This window comes from Lampetra planeri, chromosome 35 (assembly GCF_965212315.1).
Source record: "Lampetra planeri chromosome 35, kcLamPlan1.2.h2, whole genome shotgun sequence".
Lineage (NCBI taxonomy): Eukaryota > Metazoa > Chordata > Hyperoartia > Petromyzontiformes > Petromyzontidae > Lampetra > Lampetra planeri.
Genome location: NC_136141.1, coordinates 3,728,973 through 3,747,612, shown reverse-complemented (window position 1 = coordinate 3,747,612; position 18,640 = coordinate 3,728,973). Strand labels below are relative to the sequence as shown.

The following is an 18,640-nucleotide window of genomic DNA, read 5'->3' as shown; positions in this document are numbered from 1 at the left end:
TAGGCCCGCTCTCCAGTGGACTGGGCAGTATTAGAAAAGCTCTTAACAGCTCCTGTATCGGGAGAGAGTAGCTTATAAAAGCATTTCTCATACATCGAGCCGCGAAAACCTACATCAATACAGTGGACAGTATTAGTCGCGCTACTCGAGAATCCGTCGCATGCCTCACAAACTTAAACCTGGACGTGTAACTTACACGTTCTAGGAGAAGAAAACAAAAATTGTGCACGTATGTGTATGTACGTTGAACTTCTTTCGCACCGTACGTAGCCAGCCGTGCCAATCGGAGGCGCGGGTGGTCGCCGACGCGTCACGAACCGCGCGACCGTCCTTGCCGAAACGCAGGTGCTCAGGCAGCTGCAGCAGGGCCTGGCCAAGTGCTACTCGGTGGCGTTCGAGACGCGCGGCGGAGTGACGGAGGCGCGCATCACGCCGCACACGCTCAACTTCGTCAAGAAGCTGGTGAGCACCTTCGGCGTGGGCCTCGAGAACGTCTCCAACGTCTCCACCATCTTCTCGAGCGCCGCGTCCGAGTCGCTCGCTCGCCGCGCGCAGGCCACCGCCCAGGACCCCGTCTTCCAGCAGCTCAAGGGGCAGTTCACGACCGGTACGTACGGTGGCGGGCGAGAGATCTCGTGCACTCGCGCACTCTCGCGCACTCGCGCTCCCACGCAACGCACGCACCCACACACACACCTCACCATGCAAGCATGCACCTGTACAGGCACTCGTCTACACATACGCCTCACCATGCAACGCACGCACCTATGCACCCACGCAACCACACACACACCTAACCATGCAAGCATGCACTTATGCACTCACCCACGCAAGCACTCACCTTTGCACGCACTCACCCACTAACACACCTATCCACGCAAGCACGCACCTATGCACGCACCCACCCACGTACACACCCACGTACACACCTACCCACACGCAAGCATGCACGTGTGTGCCTGTGTCATCGCTAGCTTGTGCACTCGTTTGGCTGTGATCTTTGTGGTGGTGGTGATAATGATTGTGGCAGTGTAACATGGTTGGCGTGGCCCCTTGGTGCGAGGAATTAAATTAAATGGGATCCTCCCTCCTCTACCCCCCCTCCCCCTGCCATACAAATATTGTGTTTTTCTGACGGCCCGTTTTTTTATTGCCACTTGCATTGTTACACCAGTTTTCGTCTAACGTGTTTCAAATACGCTTACGTTATACGTCCAGGTTTAAGTTTGGGATCTATGTGATAATATCTTTGGGAGTAGTGCGACTAATATTGCAGCAATCATCGCCAAATAATTCACTTGATGTGAGATCAAGTGGTTCACCTCTCAAAGTGTTGCCACGACCCCGATGTTCCTCCAAGAGGTTGCGTATACGTTCGTAACGACAAACCGGTTTTATTTTCTCTGTCAATAAAATATCTCTTGAAAGGAAAAGTTTGAGAAGATAAGCGTGCGAAACCTGAAACATTTCTAACAATAACAACGATCTCATTTGTTCAGGGAGAGCCTGCATAAATAAGTGAGTTTCTTGACTTTTTATCAAGAGGATGTTTGGCCAATTCCTTTTTAAAATAAAGAGTGTTTTGCGTCTTGTGTGTGGGCGGAAACCGGATTACCTGGAGAAAACACAGATCCGAAGAGAAAACATAACGAAGACTTAAAGGTCCCCCTCCCACAGATGGGCTCATGCACTCTCTATCTCTGCTGCTGTCTCCCGGCCATCAATCGGTGCGGTCCAACAAGCCGAAGCCTCGAGAATGCCGGGTTAGAGGCTTGGCTTGCATCTCTGTGCCCGGGCATTCGTCACGAAAAGACGAATCGAGTTGAGAGTCTTTATTTTACATCATGAAGGCCTCCTTTGCCACTACTAAATTATAATAATAGGGTTTTTCCCCTTTTTTTCTGGAAACAAAACTTACACCTTTTGCAAGGAATCATGTTTTACATTAACCACAATACTTGCAGTCAAGAATGCAAACAATGATAATTTATGCATTGTACTTGAAACTGATTGGTCCACACCAGAGACAGCTTTCCTTAGAGCCTAGTCTCATATGGTGTTCGACCAGATGACGTCAAAAGGCGAACAATTCAAAGACAACGCACTATCAGAGTAATGAGGGCTCGGGGTAAGCATCTACAATCATGAGGCCTTTGCCAGTACCAAAATATAATAAAAGGGTTTTCCCCTTTTAAATCGGTTTCAAGGACAATGCATAAATTATCAGTCTTGTTTTTTGCTTGCATTCTGACTGCAAGTATTGTGGTTAATGTAAACATGATTCCTTGCAAAAGGTTTCAGTTTTGTTGCCAGAAAAAAGGGGAAAAACCTTATTATTACATTTTGGTACTGGCAAAGGAAGCCTCATGATGTAGATGCTCACCCTGAGTCCTCATTACTCTGGTAGTGCGTTGTCTTTGAACTGTGCGCCTTTTGGCGTCATCTGGTCAAACACCGTTTTGAGACTCGGCTCTAAGGAAAGCTGTCTCTGGTCTAGACCAATCAGTTTCAAGGACAATGCATAAATGATCAGTGTTGTTTTTTGTTTGCATTCTGACTGCAAGTATTGTGGTTAATGTAAACATGATTCAACGCAAAAGGTTTCAGTTTTGTTGCCAGAAAAAAGGGGAAAACCCCTATTATTAGTCTTTATTTAGTTTGACCAGCAGAGAACGCACGAAGCAACCGGGGATGAGGCCCATTTGCGGGAGGGGACGTGGGCCAACCGAATTGACAACAGCAAAATGACGTTAACCTTAAGTGCATCAACTAAGCAAAATAGAAATCGGGCCAAAAAAACAATTGCGTGCGTTTGCCGAAACATATCCTGTAACAGTGTACAAAGATAATAAATATAAAGGAAAGAAAAACATTTCTGTTGGTAGAATTTGTCTCGGACAAGTTACCGTTAAAAAGCATTCATCGTAAAATTTTATTACAGAATCATCAAAAATGTATTTAGATTCAAGGTGATTATTGCACTTGTAGGCAAACAGATAATGATGTGTTCTCGAAGACAACCGCAAGTGAGGCGATTATAAAGAGTCGACAGTTGCGTGGCGGGTGGGACTCTTCCGATGTCATCGCGTATTAGTCTGCGTGTGTCCGCTCGTCCATTTCCTCAGCGAAGCCACGCTCACTTAGCCACATGGCTGGGACAAAACATGACCTTCGCACCGACCGAGTTGATTAAAAACACGACGACGCATTGTTGTGAGACCTCGTGCCTTTACGCCGGTCGCGCCTAACAAAACCGGGCATCTTGTTTTCGCTTCCTGATGACGATGACGACCTCCGGACAAAACAAACTCCCCACCCCACCCATGGTCCATCTCAAGAGCCGCGTGCAAAGATGCTTTCTCGACGCGTGCCCTCGCGCTTGCCGATTCATTCCGAGCCTGGGGGGAGAGGGCTGCTATTGTTCCGGCTTTCCCAGCGGCGGCCGTGACCTCGCCGTGCCGACGCTGAGTGCGCGAGCCGCGATTGGATCCATTTGCTGCCCCGTCCGCCCTTTCTCCAGACACAATAGCGTCCACTCAGAATCGCTTTTAAGCCGGCAACACAAACATCACTTTAACTCCTTCGCTGACAGTTGTGCGCATTCGCGCGCACATACGTAAGATGTTCCACACTCGAGGAAGAAATTTACGAATATAAATAAAAATGTATTGCGTCTCGCTTCGAAGTTTCTGTGCATTGCTGGGTGCGATGCCACTGATGCTGCTGCTGAGTGAACGTTTCTCCGAGGAGAAAAAAAACGCGCGAAAATCAGGGTCCTCGGCTTTGCTCGCATAGGGAGGATGAGCAAAGGAGAGTGCTCGTTAATTCCTCGTGCCGTCAGCAGAAGGCTTAACGGGCGCGCCGGGGTGGCCATGCGCATTGCACAAGGTGAACCCCGCGGGTGTTGTAATGGCGGGTAAATGGATTGTGGTTTTCTTGTGCCGAGACGCCACCGTTCCTACGTCGGATTTACCGCTCGGACAGTCCCGTCTCGTTTGCCGCTTGCTCGGAGTGCGCGAGCGTGAGTACCGCTACTACCCCCCCCCCCACCCACTCCGCTGTAGCTGCCCACTCACTCTCTCTGTGTGTGCCTCCAGTTGCCGTTGTAGCGCGCATGCGTGCGTGGGTGGGTGCGTAAGTACGAGCGAGCGTGCTTTGATTCGGGGGTGGTAGGGGGGTGGTGCGTTCAGGTTCAGCGGAGAGGTCTTGAGGGATTAATTTTAGGAGTGAAGTGAGATGCCCTCCTAATGAAACACGAGAGGATAATTAGAGAGCATAGGCGCAGCCGCTTGTCTAACAGTTTGATTGCTTTTATGAGGGCCGTGGGGGCGTACTCCTTTGGAGGCAAGGGTTGGCGGATCACGCAGAGATTTATCAATTGCGCCCAAATGTGGCCCCGCGTGGCTCGGATAGTCAGAACATTGAGCTGGTCACTGCTGAGCCCATGGGTTTGAAACCAGTGCAACGCACCTGTGATTGAACCCAGTTCTCAAGCGTACCGAGTTGGTGACCTCGGCCAAGCGGCAATGACCGCACCCAGAACCTTTCTTCTTCCTTTCGCTCTCTCTCTTTTCAATTTGGCAAAATTCCAGCCCTGACCATCGCTCCATCTCCACTTTGATTAGCGTGTGACAAACGCACTTTACAGGTGCGTATATATACCCTGACACGAGACATACGTGCACTGACTTTAATTTGACCGACATAACACTGAGATATATATACGTGTATTTGGCACAATTCCAACTTAAGCGTCTGCAATAGTTAAGCGTAGAAGACAATTGGCGCGTGGCAGTTCGTCCCGCCAGCTGACGCCCCGCCGCTGTGCTGCGATGGCCTGACCAGGCCCCTGTAGTTTCCTGCTGGACTCGCCACGGCCACCACAATTGTGCTCGCGCATTCTTGCGCGGCCCGAGAGCGTGACGCCGGGCGGGCCTCCCCCCCCCCACCTCCCCCACCTCCACCGGTACCAGAGACGTAGTAGCGTCGCGCGGTCAAAACCCCAGCAGACGGCTTAGTTGAATGAGCGAATGAATGAATGGCCCATTCTGGGGGCGGGCAAACGTATTACGCCGCGAGTCACAAGCCGTTATCGCCCCATCGCAGATGGGTTCAGTTACGTGTAATGGAGTCCTGCCTTTCTTCCTGTGCGCACGCGTGCGTTTGTGTGTGTTCTTGTGTCTGCGCTTGCGTGCGCGGGGGTGTGTTTGTGTAGGTGTGTTGTAGGTATGGGCAGCAGCGGCGTAGTTGTGGTGAGTGCAATTGCGCTACGACCTGAATTTGATTCCCGGTCATTGCTAACATCAGTCGTCTCCTCCTGCAAGATGCAAAGCGTAGCTGCTGCTCTGTGTAAACATCAGCACAGGAGATACAATGACGACGGCGAGGTGCTCGCTAACAGCGCTTCGCACAACAGTGTTACGGCCATACTGGGGTGGGGTGAGATCTTATCTTTGTGTACGTACATACGTGTTGGTGTGTATGTCGGTGTTCGATTCTATGTAAGTGCATGTGTGTAGGTGTTAGTGTGTCAATGCCTGTGTGTACGTATGTAAGTGTACATGGGTGCATGTGTTTGTGGAGCGGTTAGGGCGCTGCGCTACGAACCTGGCGACCTGAGTTCCATTCCCGGGCATGGCCAACACCAGTAATGATTGCCTGAATCAATCCTGCGCTTCCCCCTAGGTCGAATCAGCCTCAAATGAGTACCTCGTACATTAGGAACTGTCAATGTTACTGGACTTGCAATTCAGAGGTCGCCGGTTCCATCTCCCGGCGCGGCAGTGGAAAGAACAACGCAAGTTTATTTATCCTTCCTGCCTCTGTCTACCCAGCAGTGTAATTCGATTCACCACAGTTGGTCGATAGTGAGGTCCTCTCTGCAGGGTGTGTGGCACGGTGGGGAGCACAGACCAGTCTTCTCAGTTTAACCCATGGCACCTCAAATCTAGAATTACCCATGGCACTTGTGGGTCCGTCCCGTGACCTCCTGCCAAGCAAGCCTTTGACAGTTCACGTCCCAAGCGCCGTGGTGACCTCACCGCCGCTTAGTGGGGGGGAGGGGGGGGGATACTACTGCCACCTCTTCCAAAAACGTCTTCTTGCCAGCGTGGTGGAGTCTGTCAAAATTACCCATGGCACCTGTGGGTCCGTCCCGTGACCTCCTGCCAAGCAAGCCTTTGACAGTTCACGTCCCAAGCGCCGTGGTGACCTCACCGCCGCTTAGTGAGGGGGAGGGGGGGATACTACTGCCACCTTTTCCAAAAACGTCTTCTTGCCAGCGTGGTGGAGTCCGTCAAAATGCCCGCTGGAGCGGCTCGCTTAGAACTCCCTCCGGCGGAGGTCCTTTCCGCCAGCAACTGCAGGGCTGCGCCTACATACCACCTCTTCTAATTTTACGCTTCGGGTGGAGAAGTCCAATTCGCTCGCACGCCCTCCCCCACCCTCGTCAACGGCATGGCTCCGCGCGCAGCTTCTTCCCACTCTGTGTGTGGCCCGAGAAGCTCTCCTGCTGCGCTCGCTTGTTGGGGCAGCAGAAAGTGGATCCTCTTTTGAGTCGATACATTCTCTTGCCTGCAGATGACCGTACGCCGGAGTGACCTGGTGGGGGCCTGTGTTAAAATTACTGTTGTTGTTGTCTTTGTTGGAATTTACTACATCAATTCTGCGTCTTCAATATTGATCGTGTAAGTGGTGTAATTCTCCAGCAAAGAACTCGGCTGAGTCTCGAGGCACGTTTTCAGGAGGTTTCCCGTGCGACACATTAGCACATTTTCTCGTTGCGTTTATTTACTTGTTTTTACGAGCGCGCCAATTGACGACAGCACGAAGGAAATTGTGGCAATTAATCTTTCTCCCACTACCACCACCACCACCGTTGTGATGGGCCCAAGTAGGCACAGAGGGAAAGGAAACCGTTTGGACGGTTAAATTTCGATTTGAAGCTTTCGTGACTGCAGGGATTCATCTTCTTGGTTCTTTCGGTAAAGTCACGTAGAAGGGAAATAATAAAATAATTAAAATGAAACTTAATAAAATACAATTCTCACGACGTTTCGGCCACAACGCAAGCAGCCGTCAGACGCTGTCTTTCCGACAGACCTGTTCTTCACCTGAGGACGGCTGCTTGCGTTGTGGCCGAAACGTCGTGAGAATAGTATTTTATGTTTTATTTTTATTATTTTATTATTTCCCTTCTACGTGACTTTACCGAAAGAACCAAGAAACCGTTTGGACGGTTATTTCATCATCCTTATTTTCATTGGCCCATGATCAATTCACTGCTGGCTGAAGGCCGCCTCCCTGAGCCATTGTCATCTCTTAGGATCGTGCGGGCCGATTTAGTTGTCCCAAATATATTCAAGGCCGCTGCTGCGTTGGCAAAGGTTGCACAATTTATCTCGTCGCATTTATCAAAAATGCTGCGTTTGGCCTTCAAAGAAAAAGTATACAATAGGTTATGTTTCGGGCGATGGCACTTGTTCATAGTATATATAGATGTATCATAAAGGCCAGAGAGAGATTTAGAGGGGATAATAAGAATTGGAGACTGTACTTGGCACCATGGGGCCCGATGAGACTTTTTTGTTGCGAGAATTATGGAACAAAAAATTCTGGTGACCAGTTTTTACCTCGGCATGTGAACAGTCACCTAGTTATGGGCACCGCGGTGGTCGTGGGTTTGATCCTGGACCCTGGCGATGCCTGTTATATATCTGGAGTTTGCGTGCTTTCTCTCTCCCCGTGGTGGTGGTGGTCACGTGGATGTTTCTATGTGTTCCTCCGCGTTTGACGGCCTCCACTTTTTGAATTGATGTGCATTTAGATTATTTGGCTGCTACGATAATGACGATGTAAGCCACTTCGATGAGCATCCCATTAGGTGCGAAAGAAGTTCAACACACATGCATGTGTGGCCAGATGACCTTTGAAATATAGTTCATAGTTTAATATGTAAGCTTTCGCAACCAATATCACCCATAGGTTATTTGGGTTAGATCGCGTAAATATATAAATGTGTCGCCTGATGAAGCTAGTTGTAATTACTGCCGAAACGTCGTACTCAGGTTGTAAATGTTGTGGCTTTGCTCCCCAACACATCGGTGTGCTGTACTAGTAACGAATTTGCCACGTTCTGTTTACGTGACAAGCCTTGCTTATTGGCTGTGTCGGGTGGTGGCGGGTTTTACGCGATTTATCCCAAAAAAACCTGTATTATACGAAGAGTTCATGGCTCAACGGGCTTTACCCGGTAATTAAAATAGTTCGGTGTCATCCACGCGTCTCCATTTCTCTCGGCCCCGTCTGTAGCCGTCGCGAGAGAACGGCTCTCCGTGCAAATGAGTTCCAGCGAACACGTTGAAAGCACGGGCCTTGTCTTGTTAAGGAAAAGAATAACATTCGGCCTCGAGACCAATGTGCGATGCGGCAGCACGAGCAGAAACCGAACGGAGCGCGCGTCAGAACATCGACGCCCGCCATCTTACCATGTGGCGTTCTTTCATCTGCTGCCAATTAATTACCCAGCAGAGGGAAAAACCAAGCCTGGGTTGATTTCTTTATTTCTTCTAAGGGGTGAAAGAAATTATAAAAATGAGATCGTGATATTTATTTATTTTTACAAAGTAGCGGCACATTGCACACAGCCCTTCCGCCCTCCCAGCCCCCCCCCCCCCCCGCTGTTAACCCCCCCCCCCCGCCGGTGCCCCCTCCACCCCCCTCCCCAACTACCCCCCCCCCCCTCGAGCTTTTAGATAGCTTCCAGGGTGGGAGAAAGCGCCTCATTAAACGTGACCTATATTGAATAGAATCATTCCCCGTGGATTTTAGACAAAGTGCAAATGGGACAGCCCACGCTATTGAAGAACTGCCTCTGCTGTATGATTTCACAGCGTGTTTTGGGACAGAGAGAGAGAGAGATTAAAATAAAACACGGTCAGGTACGACGGAACCTTTTGACTTTAAAACGGGGAGCGGAAAATACATTGTATTGGCTCTTGTTCTGCAAAATATAGTGTTCCGTTTATAGTTACCCGACCAAAAATAATAGAAGACCTTATTAGTGGCAAGCGGAGCACGAGCGCGAGTAACAAAACCTCAACGCGTTCGTCAATAGCGCCGCCCTGGAAACAAAACAAATGTATGTTTGGTGACATTTCTGCCAACGGCTTTTCTTGCCAATAAACATCGCCCATTTCACCAGCGTTGGTTTTAGGGCAAACCTGACTCAACTGCTGATGAGCCACTGAATGATGAAAACGGTCCAGATTTGGCTCGTTTTGAAGAAATCGCTGCTGATACGAGAGTCTTCCAGAAGGCCGTATGGCTGGCTGACAGATTGTGTAAAAAAGATACATGTGGGAAGGAGGCATTAGTCATGTAACTTAACGGTAAGTCCTCGCTTTTCGCGCGCGGTGTTCACACCGTGCATTGTCGCTATCACGCCGTTCTTCCATTAGGGAACACTTTTCACGCAATGTGGAAAGCGCGCCGTCGCAACGCGTTTTCTCACCAGTCGACGATGAACTACTGTGTTCAGCCGCACAGCTGAGCCGAGTGATACGGTTCGCGGAACGATGGAACGACGCGACGACGTATCCTCAGTTATTTGTCCCGCCATCTTACTGCGTGTGCGTGGTAGTGCATCGTATCTGGCCAAACTTTACCGTTCTATTATTTATGGGGAAATTTACACGTTTTTAGCTTAACTCGGCACTTTTTAGGAACGCATCTCCTAGCGCGTTACAAACGATGACTTGCCGTACTGCTTAACCATTCATCCGTTCGCCTGCGTCCTGCTGTGGTCTTCCCCGGCCCTTGACAGACTTTGACTTTAATGTGCCCGGCTCCACGAAACTGCACAACCTCATCTCCAAGCTGAAGAAGTGGATCAAGGTGCTGGAGGCCAGGACAAAGCTGCTACCCAAGTTCTTCCTCATCGAGGAGAAGTGCCGCTTCCTGAGCAACTTCTCGGCTCAGACGGCCGAGGTGGAGATCCCAGGAGAGTGCCTCCTTCCCAAGCCGACGCACTACTACATCAAGATCGCCAGGTCTGCCCTCGCTGTTGTGTCTCGGTGTGTGTGTTCGTGTGCATCTCAGTCAGTCAACCCATGGCACCTGGGTCTGTCCTTTGACCTCCTGCCAGCAGGCGTTCGGCACTTCACTTGGCTTTTAAGTGCACCTGGCCTGGCACAGGCACCGTGGTCACGTCACCGCTACTTAGTGGTGAATGTCAGTTTTTGTTGACAATGTGTGTGTGTGTGCGGGGAGCGGTAGTGTAGCAGTTAGCACGCTGCGCTACGATCCCGGCGACCCGAGTTCGATTCCCGCTTATGGCCAACACCAGCGACGATTATCTGAACCGGTCCTGGGCCTGGCCTAGGTCGACTCAGCCTAACATGAGTACCCGGTGCCATATGTAAACATTCCCACTTGGGAGACGAAGGTGACCCGGCGTGGTGCTTACAACGTTTGCTCCAAAGGTCAATCCTGGCGGTGGTGGTGTAAATAGTGTAGATGTTCTGTTCATGATGGTGATAGCGTTGGTGCTGTAAAGGTGAATGGTACCGATGAAAGTAGATAGAATGGATAGTGTCGATGATGATGGTGACTGAAATAATTGTTTGGCATTCTTGGTGTGGTAGTGCTTATAATGATGAATGGTAGTTGGTGGGGATGATGACGATCATTGTTAGTGATGATTCACAATGATGGTAGTCGTGGTGGCAGGTGGTGGTGATGATGATGAAGATGGTCATGATGGCGATGATCCTGGTCGGAGCGGTGGTCGTGGTAGTGACGATACTCGTAATGGTTGTTGAAGGTGGTGCGGATATGTAAACCTAGCGGTGCTTCCACGTTACTTAGTCCACGCGGCGGCGATCACGACGTTGACGATTAGCGGTAATGACGACGACGGACATCACCGCTGACGATGCCCCCGCAGCGGCCGACGGCTCCGCTCACTCAGCCCCCCGCCCGCTGTCGTCTCTTGTGCGCAGGTTCATGCCGCGGGTGGAGATCGTGCAGAAGCACAACACGGCGGCGCGGCGCCTCTACATCCGCGGCCACAACGGCCGCCTCTACCCCTACCTGGTGATGAACGACGCCTGCCTCACCGAGTCGCGGCGCGAGGAGAGGGTCCTGCAGCTGCTGCGGCTCCTCAACCCGTGCCTCGAGAAACGCAAGGAGACCGCCAAGAGGCACCTGCTGTTCACCGGTACAGAACGCCGCCGGCGCGTTGCCGTCCGCCCCGCCCCACCCCCCCCCTCCCTTTCGCAGATTCACTCGTTTCGATAATGCGATGGTTCCTTTGTTTTACTCACCTGTTGGTGCGTCGTCTTATGCTTACCCGCCCGTGCCCGGAGTACTACGGGGAGATGCCCTAGGAGGCGCGCCTCGATCTTTACCGGTACCGCGAGGGCGGTCCCGTTCGCTCGCCTGACCGTTCGCGTCTGCGATCTTTCGCAAGTTTCTTCATTTCAGTGATTGGCGCGTTCGATTGCTCATTTGCTCCTTTACTTGATCTCACCCGTGCCTTGGGAAAGCGCAAGAGAGATGGACGGGCAAGGGGCGCTTGCCATCACCAGGGCGCCAATGTGTGTGTGTTCACCAGCATGTTAGCCAGGGCCCCAGCGTGCGTGTTCACCAGGGGGCCAACGTGTTCACCAGGGGGCCAACGTGTTCGCCAGGGGACCAGTGTGTGTGTGTTCACCGGCGTGTTTGCCAAGGCGCCAGCGTGTGTGTGTTCACCAGCGTGTTTGCCAGGGCCCCAGTGTGTTCACCAGGGGGCCAGCGTGTGTGTGTGTGTTCACCAGCGTGTTTGACAGGGCGCCAGCGTATGTGTGTTCACCAGCGTGTTCACCAGGGGGCCAGCGTGTGTGTGTTCACCAGCTTGTTTGTGTTCACCAGCGTGTTCGCAAGGGCCCCACAGCGTGTTCCGTTGACCTTTGCACTCTTTCGCGAGTTTGTTCGCGAGGTAAATTTTCGTCCATGCCTGGAGGAGCACAAGTGAGAGGGCAAACGAAGCGCACCCGCTGTGTGCCACGGCACTTCAGAATCAGATTCAGAATAGGTTAATTGGTTCGATCGTTCATTTGTTTTGTTTAGCCACTCAACCGTTCACTCGTATGTTCCTTATGCCACCTAACCGCTTGTTTCATGAACAGTTTAATTCATTTTAATTCACCCCTTAATTCGTTTAGCTTGTTTTTCCACTCGTGCATTCGTTTATACCGTGGTCTTTCCGCTCAGTCATGTCTTTTATTCTTAATTCACACCCCAATTAACTCTTTTTATTCACTCAATAATCATTTCATTTGGTTTATTCACTCATTTCCACTCATTCGCCTGATTTGCATCAGTCATTCGACATGTTTAACGAGCAACAGCGGTCGCAGCGGCGGAGGAGGAGGGAATTTGTGGGGGGGGAGAGGATCAATATTACGCGTATAACGTTTCACATCCTCTCTCCCTTCCTGTGATTCTGATTGGCCGTTACGATTCGGGATCATGACTATGAATGAACGCCTTTGTTTACCGGGTCTCTTCACCGAATCTCGGGGCAGCGATGGCATGACTTGGCGTGGCGTCCTGCCACGCTGTGAATTGTGGGAAACTACGATGAGGCTTTTGCCACCTGCTCGACACGGCAACGCCAGCCACGGAACTTTTGGCGGCTTCATCTTCTTGGTTCTTTCGGTAAAGTCACGTAGAAGGGAAATAATAAAATAATACAAATCAAAATAATAAAATAATTATCACGACGTTTCTACGTGACTTTACCGAAAGAACCAAGAAGATGAATCCCTGCAGTCACGAAAGCTTTAAATCAAACTTTTGGCGGCTTGTTTGTGGGGAGTGATGGACTCATTCACCGCACGGCGCTACACAAACCCCTACTTACTCGAGTTGGATTCCCGCTCACGGCCAACATCGGTTTCAAACATCTGAACTGGCCCTGGGCCTCCCCGCGGTCACTTTGGCTTTTCACGAGTACCTGCTGCAGTGTGTAGTGAACATCACCGCGAGGAAGAGAAAGGTGGCCGCGTGTGGTGCTGACCACCGCCTCGTGTGCCGTGTCGGTCTTTATAGGTGCCAGAGGTCGCAATCGGGTACCCGATACCCATACCCTACCCGATACCCGGGTAGGGTTTTCGACCCTGGTGCGGCCGGGTACGGGTACGGGTACGGGTAGGCCGTGAGTCACTGGTGAGTCACCATTTGTCACTCATTTCCCAACGTCTTGTCTCTTCTCACAATTCAAGTTCCTAGAATCAACCCACCCGCGCCTGCAACATGGCTTCATCCCAGAGGTCGTTATCCGGTACCCGATACCCGTACCCTACCCGATACCCGGCTACCCGTACCCGGCCGGGTATCGGGTACGGGTACCCGTTTGCGACCCTGGTGCGGCCGGGTACGGGTAAGGAATCAAAACCCGTTTGCGACCTCTGATAGGTGCTGCTCGCTAACAGCGCTTGCCCCAACAGTCTGTTGAAGGCTGTATGGGGGGTCTTTGTCACCGTCTCGTTTGTGCGCGTTTGCATTTCCTTGGTGTTGTCGTTGTCAATGGATGATGACGATCGATGTTGATATCCCGGTATCTTCTTTCCCCCCCCCAACCAACCTCTCCATTTCCTCCCCACCTCTCCCCCCACCGCGGCCGTGTGCGGCCCCTCCCGGCAGTGCCACGCGTGGTGGCGGTGTCCCCGCAGATGCGGCTCGTCGAGGACAACCCCTCGTCGCTCTCCCTGCTCGAGATCTACAGGCAGCGCTGCGCCAAGAAGGGCATGGAGCACGACAACCCCATCTCGCGCTACTACGAGCGCCTCGCCACCGTGCAGGCGCGCGGCACCCAAGTCAGCCACCAGGTGCGGCGCTGCGCCACCGTCGCCCCCCCCCCCCCCCCCCCGCCGGCTCTCGCGTGAAAGAAAGCCCCAGCCCCCCCACCCCACAAACTGGGCCTGTAATCGGTGGAATTACGGAGGGCCCCGTATGACACCTTCGGTGCTTCTTGGGTGAGCGACCACCGTGCACGCCCGGTTGTCACAGGCTGCTCTGCGGGGCTGCGATATGCGACGGTCAGCAGCATCGGCCAGTTGTGCGGCAGAATCCTTCGTTGTACTGTACTCCTGAGCTACTCCACGTCTGTGCTCTCCGCCATTGCTGACCAGCGTAGCGCCGTATGGTTCAGCAATCCCCACGACCCGCACGGCATTTGGGGGGTGGAGGTGTGGCCTTCATCCAGCAGTGGATTGACAAAAATGGCTGTACGTGTACCGCTTGGCACATTTGTCTGATGTCTTCCTTGAGCGGCTCTTTGTGTGGGAGGTTCCCAGGGATTTCCCCGACGTAGAAACAAAGCTCCATCTCAGCGCACGATCCACGTAAACGATTCATCGGTTTGAACGCGATTTTATCCAGCAGTGGACGCTCGTACGAATAGAGGTGCGCGGGGCTCGCCGCCGATTGGCTGCGCACGTGGCGTCGAGTTGCGGTTCGGGAGAAGGGCGGCGGTGTCGCTGCTGCGAGCGGGAGTTTAGTTGCTGCCCCGCGGAGTGATGTGTCCGCCACGTAATTCCGATTTTATTGGATGGCGGGGCACCTGTCTGCACTGGGGATGCATGCAGAATCACCACGCGCTCTTTCATCTCCCAGATGCCTGGCGCGATGGGGAGTGGCGGGGTGGGGGGGGGCGGCACTGGGGGGGTTTGCGTGGGCACGAGCGGTTTTTATGAGCAGGCCGTTGAGTGACTGCACACGATGGCGCGCGGTTTGGGTCGCGCTGGTGCCAGTTTGTGTGCGTGTGAGCGTGCGTGTGTTCGAGTGTCATAGTGCGCGGATGCCTGTGCGTGTATGTGTGCACTGTGTGTGTGTGTGTCTGTCTTCGTGTGTGTATTACAATGTGGGTTTCAGAATGTGTGTGCGTGTTTGTTGTGGTGAGCAGTTGTGCAGCAGCGGTTAGCACGCTGCGCTACGAACCCGGCAAACCGGGTTGGAGTCCTGCTCGTGGACAACACCAGTGATGATTATCTCTACTGGTCCTGGTTCTCCCGTAGGTGGGCTAAGCCTCAAATGAGTACGTAGTACGATGTGTAAACATTGCCACTCGGGAGACAAAAGGCGGCCGGGCATGCAGGCCGTAATAGCTGACCCCGCTGAGACTCGGCGAGGCTTTCCGGGGTGAATAAGCGTTACAAGAAAGAAACTATTATTTGTGCAGGCTTACGTTCTATTTTGACACAGAGAAAGGGGCCTTATCAGAAAACTCCCGCTGCTAGGATCTATTGCGAGGGAGGAAAAATATTTAATCTACCAGCACTGAGCTAGGGATGCATTTTTCCTCCACTAAATCTCCTTTAATTACACACGCACACGGCTCCTCTGAGACGGGCCAACCTCTTCGTGATCTCTCTTGTGACGTGCCATTCCTGTCCACCTCGTAGAAAATTCATCTTCGCCCCCCTTTGTTAATTTCCTGGGGTGATCGGGCTTTTTGGCAGTGCAGCTCCGCAAATGTTGTCACGCTTTGTCTTTGCTAAATATGACAATCAGGAATCGTTCGCTATATTTAAGTCTGTCTTGAAAGCTCACCTCTTGGCATTGACCCCCTAGTTCTGGCCGTTTACCCCGCAGCTTCTGTTTGTTTCCTGCTTTTCGTACACGGCACGCATTGGAATCTGCAGATGGAATGCGGCTCATGACTGTCAATTATTATTTTATTATTCTTGACGGCGATGTGAAAACGCGTGCGCAGCGGCGTAACTGCCGGCGGGTAATATTGGGTGAATGTCGGGCCTTGTGATTATTTTTGGACTCGTGGTAAGTAGCAAATAAACAACACGATATATCGGGATTGTAACTTTGGGAGAGAAAAACAACCGACATCATTATGTGGATAGTTGTATTAAAAAAAAAAGTTTATCTTCGTCTTTAACGCCATCGTAATCATCGCCAATCATTCATCATCAACCATTGTGGTCACAAATGATCATCAGTCGTCATCGTTGACATCTTCGTTCCTCCTGCGTTGGTAAAATGAACACCGCTTTTGAAAGTCAACAGTCATCCTTTGAAGGGTCCAGCTCCTTTGCTCTGAAAATGTGGAATTCACACCGGCGCTCAAGCTTGAAAACCGCAGACGAGCACAACCAAATGCTCTTTTGAGCTCACACGGTTAAAGCTTGGTCGACATATGCAGTCGACAAAACCGATGAACGTTTAAATGCAGTTGAGTGGATGTTGGGGGGTTGTGGCGCGGTGGTTAGCGTGGCGCGCTTCGAAGGTGCCGACACAATTCCCGGCTGCGGCCGTAACACCGGTTACGAGTCACAGTTGAGCCGGTCCTGGTTGTGCCCCCTTTACCAACATGCACCGCCGAGCGTGGTGAAGTATGGTCAAACACACCTGCACGACTGCCACGGCAGTGGCTTGACAAGCGCCATGAATGAACCATCCGAATTCATTGAAGTGTATTCTTTGGGTCTTTCGGTAAAGTCACGTAGATAGGTTCAATGAAAATAACAAAAAACGATGACGTTTCGATCGCAACGCAAGTGATCATCATCAGGCCCCTTGTCTTTTTTCAGCCTGACGACCGCTCGCGTTGAGATGGAAACGTCCTAGTTTTTTGTAATTTTCTTTGAACCTATCTACGTGACTTTACCGAAAGACCCAAAGAATATGAATTCCTGCAGTCACGAAAACTTGAAGTCATTAAGGTTTGTTTGGTGATGTGGGGTTGTCCCTCCGTAAGGGAACATATTTCCCCCCCCCCCCTGCCTAAAGAGAATTCCTCGCAGAGGAAGCTGTCCAAATGCCCGTGCAGCTCATTTGCATCGTTCTCACGCAGCGTTAATTTATTCCCTTTCCCCGACCCCCTTGTATGGAGCCGCCTGCGCCCATGCCGCGCGTGCGCCCGTGTGCAATCGCCGTGCGTGTCTCGGGGTAACGCGATTCTTGTTTTTCTTCGGGGTGACACTGGCGGCGCGATTTAACGCGACGAGACCCGACCTCCCCCCCCCCCCACGTCCTGCTAAGCGGGCGTTGACATACGAGCGATTCGAATGGGTTTTTGTGAAAAGGTCGTGTTAAAGTGTACCGTTGTGCAAGGGTGGTTGGCCCATTATGTGTTGCGGGCGAAAATACCAGACAAGTCCCATTGTCCTACCCGGCCACCATTCGCTCTCTCGTACACTTCTGCTTGAAACGCGCTGCACTAGAAAACCCAATTTAATCGCGGGTGGTTGAAACCCCCCGCGTTCGAATCCCCTGCGTCTCGGAGATCTCTGATCTGCTTGCTCAGCCCGAGTGACTCACTGACGGAAGGTCGCGAGTTCATATCCTGGTTGGGGTGGGCGGGGGGGGGTGAAACGGCCCATCATTCATCTGGGGGTCGAAAATATAGGTACCACTTTGTTGGGGAAGACAATAGTGGTTGGAGAAGCTCGCCCCCCCCCCCCCCCGCCATAGGGATGGGAGTTTCCTCCAGTGGCTCAGTGCTCTGAACAGGAGATTCTCATTTGAGCAGAAAATCACTTTGACTATTTAACTTATCTCAATGACCCCGATTCAGCACATTGGCGTGGCATTCTTTAACGCCCTGTGCCCAATAGCCACCTGAACCTCGTAGAAGAAGAATTTTCAGGAAATTGTCAATCCACTGCTGGATGAATGTCTCCTCATACCGTGTCAGTAATGGAGTTTGTTTGACCATACTTCACCAATGTTGGTCAGTGCGGGTTTGACGAATGGCGGTAGTGAGCCAGAAACGGGTTCAGCTTGATCACCGGCCACCGACGTGGCTTCGTAGCGCGAGCACGCTAACCGCTGTGCCACCGCTCAACCAAACTCGTTATACATTTATAAAATATATATATATAATCTCAATTCATAATACACGTTTTTGGGTTAGATCGCGTTATTTATAAATGTGTCGTAACCCTCCACCACCCGACACGACCAATCAGTAAAAAAAAGTGTCACGTTGACAAAAGACAAATAGTTCACTGCTTTAGCCCACCGGTGTGTTGAAGAGTGAAACCACAACATTTACAATTTTTGAGTACGGCGTTTCGCTGGTAATTGCATCCAGCATCATCGGGCAATTCGCCAGAATGGTGAGGCTCTGCTCTGGTTCCCGGTCTTAAATAGAGCAGCAGCAGGGTGACGTCATCATTTAACTCATCAGGTGCAACGATTTGAGGCGGCGGGGGGGGGGTTATTGTAATGTTGTGGTTTCACTCTTCAACACACCGGTGGGCTAAAGTAGTGAACTATGTTGTCTTTTGTCAACGTGACACTTGTTTGCTGATTGGCCGTGTCGGGTGGTGGAGGGTTACGACACATTTATAAATAACGCGATCTGATCCAAAAACGTTTGATTATGAATATAATCTCAAGCTCGTCCCGTGGCTTTTCGTTGAGCCAGCGACGACATGTCGCGGTTCCCGCCACGGGGTCACGGCGTTCCGGCGTTCGTCGTTCTCTCTCAACTCCGCTGGCGCTTGTTGAATATTTCTTCCCCCATTGCTGCACCACCCCTCGCTGGCATCGTCTTTGTTTACGGAGCTGAGGAGTCACGGTGGACGGCGTGCGTTGAGGTTTTAATTTCATAATAAATAATACAAATAATAACAGC

At 51.6% G+C, this 18,640-nt stretch overlaps 1 protein-coding gene across 1 annotated transcript in view; it reads left to right on the top strand.

Moving 5' to 3' along the window:
• Positions 1 to 18,640, top strand: part of TRRAP (transformation/transcription domain associated protein) — a 139,165-nt gene that overhangs the window by 98,803 nt on the left and 21,722 nt on the right. Inside the window, exons 62-65 of the mRNA XM_078610768.1 lie at positions 346 to 607; positions 9,824 to 10,049; positions 11,001 to 11,218; positions 13,687 to 13,871. Of these exons, the coding sequence (XP_078466894.1) occupies positions 346 to 607; positions 9,824 to 10,049; positions 11,001 to 11,218; positions 13,687 to 13,871 (891 nt within the window). The remainder of the gene's footprint in view (positions 1 to 345; positions 608 to 9,823; positions 10,050 to 11,000; positions 11,219 to 13,686; positions 13,872 to 18,640) is intronic.